The sequence below is a fragment of the Antedon mediterranea genome, chromosome 10 (assembly GCF_964355755.1).
Source record: "Antedon mediterranea chromosome 10, ecAntMedi1.1, whole genome shotgun sequence".
In the NCBI taxonomy this organism is placed as follows: Eukaryota; Metazoa; Echinodermata; class Crinoidea; order Comatulida; family Antedonidae; genus Antedon; species Antedon mediterranea.
The window spans coordinates 23359084-23368796 of record NC_092679.1 but is presented as its reverse complement, the minus strand read 5'-3'; the positions used below and the strand labels follow the sequence as shown (position 1 = coordinate 23368796).

General features: G+C 33.9%; 1 protein-coding gene across 1 annotated transcript; it reads left to right on the top strand.

Annotated features, from left to right (window-relative positions):
- The first annotated feature begins 5933 nt into the window (after positions 1 to 5933).
- On the top strand, positions 5934 to 9424 carry LOC140061327 (uncharacterized). Its single transcript, XM_072107836.1, has 3 exons — positions 5934 to 6221; positions 7756 to 7777; positions 8125 to 9424. The coding sequence occupies exons 1-3, from the start codon at positions 5934 to 5936 to the stop codon at positions 9039 to 9041; spliced, it is 1227 nt and encodes a 408-aa protein (XP_071963937.1). The 3' UTR covers positions 9042 to 9424.
- Positions 9425 to 9713: the final 289 nt, after the last annotated feature.

Sequence of the window (9713 nt, the reverse complement as noted above, 5' to 3'; positions counted from 1 at the left end):
AAATATAACTTTAAATTTATCAATATGTTCTACCAGAAATTTTATAATTCTTCCATGTTTCGCGCAGATCGATTTATTTACAAAGTGGGCAGAGACTGCGCGTTACATGTTTGGTATGCGTTAAAGTTAACGTGCTCGACGTGCAAAGCTCAGATCACTGTATTCAATACGCAGACGAGTAAGTCATAATGTATACAAGCATCCTCCTCGCAGTTGTAGTCGTATTTTGTAGCAATTCACTATCAGCGACGTTTGTGCATCAGTATAATGTTGTTTCGCAACGTGCTCTTCAAGGCTGGAGTTATGAACTGACAAACATCAACCGTCTTCAGTGTTTGTTGGCATGTTCTAGGAAAATCTTCTGTTTATCTGTCAACTATAATAAACAGAGTAAAGTATGTCAGTTGAACAATCGACGACGGCAAGACATGTTTGTGATTGAATCTTTTAAAGAAGACACTAACTTTGAATACTACGAAAAGGTGAGATTTTGCTTTGCATTTGCGTTCATAATAATGGCAAACTATTACAACAAAGTATGAAACGCACTTTTTATAACGCATTTTAGGCATATAGTCATTTAAAAAAAACTGATAAAAGTTTGCGCAAATAGAACACTTTTGCTATAGGCCAACCCAATTTATGTCGGATTGACCTAGTAAAATTTTCATATTTCTGTATTTAAAATCGGGTGAGGTTTTCTTTTTTCCAAATGTCATTTTGCGCCATACAATTTCATATACCATCTTCCATTAATTATTTGGACGCAATATTCTTTATAATAAACAATTCGGATTTGGGAAACAGTATCCTACCAACAACATTATTGATGCAATCCAAAACAATTAATTTCCCTCTGGCCAAATTGCCAGCTAGAATTTTTCCATGGATGGGAGCTAAACTCATAATCTCTAAACATCAGGCACATGGACATATATATTTCCTGAGAAGTACCTCAACTCATGAGAAGTATACCTCAATCTTTATGTGCTCAGAAGCAGGTTTAAATGAGCATATTTATACAAGGTGATTATAATTAACTTATGTTCTATTGTCTTTTTTGTTTAGGTACTGAATTCGTACGAAACACGTAAGTACAAACATTTTCATCTCGATTTTAACTTTAAATATTTTTAAGTACAGCTAATCTAGAGATGGTACCGCGATGGTGCTGTATTTTGAGTGAGTAGAAGGCGTGCAGGTCTAGCCCACCATAACATATTAGTTTTGATTGAATTGATTAAATAAGAAATAGGCCTGGAAGCATGGAGGTATAAATATTGTATACCTCCATGGCCTAAGTGAATAATACATATATAGTATCTGTCTTATGGTTATATTTGTTAATCATACATTCAATATGTATTTAAATAAAGATACAATCCTATTATATTAAACAAAATAGAGCAAGAGCATGAAAGAACAATGATATTACAATAGCATTCGAAATTTTAAATTGTGAAATGGTAGTCTTTCTAACCGGTTTATTGCAAATAGATTAACGGTGAACATAAAAAAAAAAGAATTATATTAAAGGTGACTTCGAATAATGTTATTAATCACCTTTTAGTTTCCATTTCCGATTAAAAATACCTTTCCAATTGTTTTACACACTGTTTCAAATCTCATTTACAATACCGACACACCTCTTTGCCTACATTTCCGATTAAAAATACAATAGGCCTACCTATACCCATTGTTTCATGTTCAATAGGATTTCGTATGTGAGTAGGTGTTTCATTTTATTGCCATTCTTATTGAATTTACAAGATATGCAAACGATAAGTTATCATTAGATGTACACCAAGAAACTTTGTTTGATTTACTTGTTCTATTGTGACATCAGTATTAAAGTAATATTTAAATTTGGCGTATACATTTTCACATTTCTACTAGTAAATATGATATAAGCCTAATTCGTTTATTTTTTTAGGGTTCACCGTTAATCTATTTGCAATAAACCGGTTAGATTCACAATTTAAAATTTCAAATGCTCTTGTAATATTGTTCTTTCATGCTCTTTAACCTTTTTGTTTGCTATAATAGGATTAACATGTTACCCCTCAAACACCCTCTACTGTCAAAGATAGTTTTGCTGCTGTTATGAACGAGCATATATCAACCTTTAATCTTGTTTTAGATGGTGTACATGTTGCTTCTACCGATGTTACTTACGACGAGGCTCAAAGTATCTGTAAAGACCACTTAGGTTCTCTGGCAACGTATGAGAATATTTATTATGCGTTTGGACCGCGAATGGACAATTGTACTAAAGGGTGGCTTATCAGCGGTGAGATCGCCTTCACTGAAAAAAAGGTATCGGACAAATGTGTGTTGAAGAAACCAAATGAACGAAGTAACGTGTTTCCCTGTAAGACATATTATAGTGGGTATTATTGCTACGCAAACTATAGTCAAGTTGTAAATCGACAGCAGTACATTTCAGAAAGTCAACAAATAATTCGACTTACGGGCAAAAATGCGGAGAAGTTAAATGGTAATGCGTCTGATGTTTGTTGTAAAATTTTTGGTGGCAGACTCGCTACTCCTTTCGAAGTGTTCACGTACGTAAACGCAACGCACGTTGGTCTTTGCGTAACAGCGTGGCTGTCGCACGGATTAGCAGGCAATGCATGTCAAGGTGGTCAGTTGAATTCTTGGGTTTTTCCACCAAGTATTTTTTTTAATTACCCAATGAAAAAATTCTTTGCCATGTGTTATATTCCTTTCCCGGATGAGAATCTCACTTCCCCGAATCCATTTCCTAATCACAAAGTCATACATGTGCAAGGAATCGCAAGGTATAGCCTTACGTATCAAGAAGCCAAGGCGAGATGCATTGGACATGGTGGTGTATTGGCCACCAGGGCACAGGTAGAGTTCGCGAATAGTTTAGGGTACGGTTTGTGCCATGCAGGATGGATCAAGAGCGGAGAAGTTATTGTTCCTATGACAAGAAATGTTGCTGTTTGTGGAAACATTGGCGTTAATTCTTGGGGCTATCGTAGCCGTAGCACGAAGTACGGTGGTTATTGCTACGTCTCAAACATACCGTAAAATATATGTGCTGTTCGTGCAATAATAATAATAATAATAATAATACATTTAGTTTGTTTAAAGAGAATGTATATCTCATATTGTTAGGTATGCCGTGCGTTGTTATGCAAATGAGTTTTTACATGTGTAGTGGGGAAGATGTTATTGTTAGTCATTCTCGGTCATATATTTTGTTTCAAAATATAGGTGTCATTTCCTTACAGCTCTATATTTTAAACAGTTTGGTGTTCCATGCGTTGTTATGCAAATTAGTTTGTGCAGGTGTAGTGAAGATGATATTGTTAGTCATTCGCGAACAACACGCCACACTGTTAAATTGTTATGTTTTTAATCTTTATTAGAATTGTATAGAAACAATTTTCCGGACGGAAACCTAGCAGCTTCCCACTTTTAGTTTGCAAAATCAATCAATCAATCAATCAATCAATATTAATTTTCCATTTAAAAACAAAATATCCGTAGAAGTTCGAACCCACTCTATAGGTAAGAGCACACAAACCTGAGCGTTAACCGTTACGCCACAAAATACATGACAGAACTACTGATAGTCTATTTATACGTGTATTACGTAATTCATCATTACGTCTTAAATATACATATTAACCTTGTTCAAAGCAAGATGACCGGTTAGCTCAGGTGACTGAGCGTCGTATTAATACACGAATGTCGTGGGTTCGATTTCCACGCTGGTCGGTGGAATAGAGTTAAAGCTATTCGAGCTACTATGTTTGGGGTTCACATAATTATACGTCCCCCTTTCCACCACACATCATGAGGCGACAACATCGATGCATCTTGTGATGTACTGGAAATGACCCCAAAAGGCTGTGGCAAGGAAAGCACATTTAACATCTTTGGTTTTTATGTGGCTTTCACCAACTGTATTTTTGATGTCGTAACTTTTATGTTTAGCGCCCTCAATTTTTATCAGAAACAAGGAATTTAAATAATTCTTTTCGGTACGTGCTTGAAGAAAATTTATATCTCATATAGTTTGGAATGCCGTGCGTTGTTATGCAAATGAGTTTATACAGGTGTAGTGGGGAAGACGTTATTGTTAATCATTCGCGTTCAACACGCCATACTATTTTGATTTTCTTAATCTTTTACATTAGAAGATTATTGATATATCCCATAAATGAGATTATCACGCACGCAGGCATACTGTTGTAAATAACTTTGATAATTAAAATGTTTTAAACTTAAATTAAACTTAATACGCAGAAATATCAATAATTAAAATGAAAAAAAAAAGAAATGTTTATCTGTGTAAACAATTCTTGCGAAACAGAAATAAATAAATCGCTCTTAAAAAGTTGATGCAAAATGCAAAATAAATATAAAATCAACAATATTGATTAACAGTTGCACTAGAATACAATAGACATATATATATATATATAATTTCAACCTGAATATATATAATTATATATATATAAACAAATCAGGCAAAGAACATTAATTCTAAACCGCCCGGTGATATACTGAAATTTAATTAATTAATTTGAAACGATAAAGATGAGGAAATCTGTGAGAATGAGAAAAAGTCGCCCCAACCGAGACTCGAACTCGGACCGCCTGCTTGATATGCAGATGTCCTAATTAATATATATATATAAATCCAAAGACAAATTACTGAAAAAATGACAATGCTGTGGGTATCAGTGGCTGGATCTCAATGGAGATACAAAAAATGCGAAAAGCTATATCAAAACGATAAAGTAAAACAACCAGAAAAGTTAGCAGAGCTTTCGGGCAACACTAGCCCTTCATCAGTGCAAGTGAAGGAATTTGGATAACGTCATAATATAAGAGCTGGCAAGTGCTGCCTGGGTGGACAGGAATAAAAGAAATACAACAAAAGGAGGCAGGGTGGAGTCTGAATAAGAGCAGAAACAAAGAAGGTAGCTTGGTATGAGATATAAACAATTTATATATAAATATAGAAACGCATGAATAGGAACAAATTCTACATTGTTTATAATGAATCCTGATTGTTGACACGATTTCAGACCATGACATTATCATAGTTGTTATTGAATTGAATCAAGATGGTACTATTATTGTCAAGTACTCAATGCTTTTAACAAGCAAAAATGATGTATGTTCGTTTTTCTTATTATTTTATTGATTGATGTCAATTTTGAAAACATATGGAAATCAATACAGTTAACATTGCTTATAAATCACATCATTTGGAATTCAGTAAACCGCGGTAAATCTTTGCATAACAAAAAAATTAATCGAATTTATGGACGTATTGTACTTTTCTGATATAACTTTATTAATCGATATTTTATTTTTATTGAATTATTATTTGAAAATCTTCATTAATGTTGCAAAAATGTAATTACTGTACGCCGAAGAGGTTTCTGATCTTACTTTATTAATCGATATTTAATGTTTATTGAATTTTTATTTGAATATCGTTGTTATTTTTGTCAGAGCGCGCAGTTAGTTTCAAACATTTAATGTATACGCCGCAGGTGAGCGTTTCTGATCTTACTTTATTAATCGATAATTAATTTTTATTTAACTTTATTTTAATATCGTTGTTATTTTTGTCAGAGCGCGCAGTTAGTTTCAAACATTTAATGTATACGCCGCAGGTGAGCGTTTCTGATCTTACTTTATTAATCGATAATTAATTTTTATTTAACTTTATTTTAATATCGTTATTATTTTTGTCAGAGCGCGCAGTTAGTTTCAAACATTCAATGTAGGCCTATACGCCGCAGGTGAGCGTTTCTAATCTTAATTTATTAATCGATAATTAATTTTTATTTAACTTTATTTGAATATCGTTGTTAGTTTTGTCAGAGCGCGCAGAATAGTTAGCTCAGATCCCCATTCAACGCGCAGAAGAGTAAGTCATAATGTATACAAGCATCCTCCTCGCAGTTGTAGTCGTATTTTGTAGCAATTCACTATCAGCGACGTTTGTGCATCAGTATAATGTTGTGTCGCAACGTGCTCTTCAAGGCTGGAGTTATGAACTGACAACCATCAACCGTCTTCAATGTTTGTTGGCATGTTCTAGGAAAATCTTGTGTTTATCTGTCAACTATAATAAACAGAGTAAAGTATGTCAGTTGAGCAATCGACGACGACGAGACAAGATTGAATCTTTCAAAGAAGACACTAACTTTGAATACTACGAAAAGGTGAGAATAATGTAAACATTTGCGTTCATAACCTGGCAAACTATTATAACAAAATATAGGCTAAAAACACACTTTTTATAACGCATTTTATAGTTACCAAAGTAATGTTCAAATCACTGTATTTAGAAATCGGGTGCTGTTTTCTCTTTTCCAAGTGTCATTTTCTAAATTTCTAAATCACATATGCGCTGCTTAACGTGAGGGAGTTCATACTATATCCAACAAGTTACAAGTTCCTATCTTGGCAGGGCGATCTTAGCGCCATGTTGTTAGATTGCCTAATATCTAAACACCCAATCCCAACCCCAATTTCACTATCCTGGATCCGCCAAACAGCTCTGTTAAATTTTGCATTTAAAATTTAAAAGATATTATTAGGCAATTTTTCCAAATTGACAAGAAGCTAGAATTTTCGCTTGAGACTTAACATGCATAATTTCTAAACATCTGGCACCTGATTATCATCCTGTCTATTTCATAAAAATTCAATTCATTAAAAGTTACCTCCTAAGCAGGTTTAAAATTAAGATTTTTTTTAATTTTAGTTTGCCCAAGTTATTAAAAAATTCTTTGATTATTTCCCAAATGTATATATGGTTTAAGGAAAGAGAAAGTCTGTGTAACAACCATCTATTATCTGATTAAATTTGTTGAGAACTGTCTTTTAAGCAGGCCTAATTAGAATTTAATTTCCATAATCCTGAACCACGAGAATCTTTAAATATATTTATTTTAATGGAATCTCCTTGGTGATCATTAGAAATAGATGGTCTAATATCGCATGAGACAATGTTTCCTGTATCATGCAAACTTTTTGATACAAACCAGTGATGTAGACGCTTAAAAAAGGTTGGCCGATTTTACTTTGTTAAGAAATCTCCAACTATCTACTAGTTTCACTGTTTTAAGATGTTTTAATACAGATTTATCAGTTTTAATAACATAGTATAAAACTGACCCCAAATAATGAGCGGCAAGCTCAAAAAGATCGAAACGTTGAATCATGGCTTGCCTCTTATGCTAGTTTTTTGATAAAGTAATTTATCTTGAATACAATTTCATAACTCACCGATAATGATATATTCATCAATGTTCAAAATATGTTTAATTTGCATCTCAATATTGTTAAAGAATGAACCTTTTAATTTGGAATCATTTGATGAGTATATTCACAATGTGTAATGAGTACATTGATATCGATTTTTTAACAGAATATAATTATCTACTTGTTCTTTTACGAGTTTGTATTGAAGGTCTTTTTAAAGCTTTGTCTACACTATCAAATTTAATGTGACAATAAAACGTGATGTGCCTTTATATGGACATGATGATGTCCATTGGGCATATCACTACCATATCTGTGCACATTACACTAGTTTGAATGTAGACAGAGCTTTAATCAATATTGAGACACCAACAATTATGATTGGTCATGTGGGAAAAGTATCAGTTTTAAAATTAGGATTGAGCATAACATTATTTATACAAGGCGATTATAATTAGCTTCTTATATTCTGTTGTCTTCTTTGTTTAGATACTAAATGCGTACGAGACATGTAAGTACAAACACTCTCAATTTTAACTTTATATAGTTGCCCAAAAAATGCATGCCAATTTAGACAGCGGTGCTGTATTTGAAATAAATACGGTTCGCGATCGCCTGTATGCCTCTTTTTTAGTCGATACTTCTGCCGCGTGGCAGCCACACACGTATGATTCATGATACAAACAAAATATAAGGTTATTCTTTTTAATAAATCTTCAAAATCGGAAAAATAATGATGAATTGAAGTATGCTTGTCTATATGACAAATATGTTTTCAGGTGGTTTGTACTATGTCGACACTAATTTATACTAAAATATATCTATTTTGCACAAGATCAACCTCCAATCTTGTTTCAGATGGTGTACATGTTGCTTCTACCAATGTTACTTACGACGAGGCTCAACGTATCTGTAAGGACCACTTGGGTTCTCTGGCAACGTATGAGAATATTTATCATGCGTTTGGACCGCGAATGGACAATTGTATTGAAGGGTGGCTTATCAGCGGTGAGATCGCCTTCACGGAAGAAACGGCAACGGACAAATGTGTGTTAAAGAAACCAAATAAACGAAGTAACCTGTTTCCCTGTAGGCCTAAGACATATTATAGTGGCTATTATTGTTACGCAAACTATAGTCAAGTTCGACAGCACATTTCAGAAAGTCAACAAATCATTCGACTTACGGGCAACAACGCGAAGAAGTTAAACGCTAATGCATCTGATGTTTGTTGTAAAATCTTTGGTGGCAGACTCGCTACTCCTTTCGAAGTGTTCAAGGTGAGCGCAACGCATGTTGGTCTTTGCGTAACAGCGTGGCTGTCGCACGGATTAGCAGGCAATGCATGTTACGGTGGTCAGTTGAATACTTGGATCTTTCCTGGATGGATTCTGTTTGACTACCCAATGAAAGAATTCTTTGCCATGTGTTATATTCCTTTCCCGGATGAGAATCTCACCTTCCCGAATCCATTTCCTGATCACGAAGTCATACATGTGCAAGGAATCGAACCATATAGCCTTACGTATCAAGAAGCCAAGGCGAGATGTATTGGACATGGTGGTGTATTGGCCACAAAGGCACAGGTAGAGTTCGCAAATACGTTAGGGTACAGTTTGTGCCGTGCAGGATGGATCAAGAGCGGAGAGGTTATTTATCCTATGACACAAAGTCATCCTGACTGTGGAAACACAATAGGTATTATTTCATGGAGTTATCCGACTCGTAGCAATAATATGTACGGTGGTTATTGCTACATCATAAACATACCGTAACAAATATGTGTTGTACGTGCAATAATAATATATTTATTTTCAAAAAATGATTGTGCAAATTATGTAAAAGTTACAAGTGAGAGAAAAACAGATTCAATACCTCAGAAGGATGAAATGAAATCAATAATATATTCGAGTTGGTATTAAATTATAGGCCTACATTCATGATAAAACAATAATTTATTATTAGGCCTACTATTACATTAAATTGTATCTGTACTGTATAACCTTTTGTAAATTAAGTAACTATGGGTGTATTCATTCCATTTTTCATGTGCAGTTCAACAAATAGAATCATTTTAAATGTGTGCTCGATTTTTTTCAGTACATACTGTAATCCGCAGAAAACAAGAGATTATGTAAAATGTACTATATTGCAGTAAAATTCATTTTTTACTGCAGTAACTTTGTATAAGTTTATTTCATTGCAATGTCTCATATTATTAGGCAGTCACTGCATTGAACAGTGTGTATAACAGTGTGTATAACCTCCAACGTTTGCTAAATAATAATAATTGCATAAAATGTATTGTGTAGGCTACTCTGTAGGATAATGCCGAATGGTCATAAAATGTACTGTGTAGGCTACTCTGTAGGATAATGCCGAATGGTCATAAAATGTATTGTGTAGGCTACTCTGTAAGATAATGCCGAATGGTCATAAAATGTACT

Excerpts from the sequence above, each read along its gene's own strand:
- LOC140061327 (XM_072107836.1), top strand. The coding sequence starts at position 5,934 with ATGTATACAAGCATCCTCCTCGCAGTTGTAGTCGTATTTTGTAGCAAT. Across the intron at positions 6,222-7,755 it reads ACTTTGAATACTACGAAAAG|ATACTAAATGCGTACGAGAC; the intron begins GTGAGAATAATG and ends TTCTTTGTTTAG. Across the intron at positions 7,778-8,124 it reads ACTAAATGCGTACGAGACAT|ATGGTGTACATGTTGCTTCT; the intron begins GTAAGTACAAAC and ends ATCTTGTTTCAG.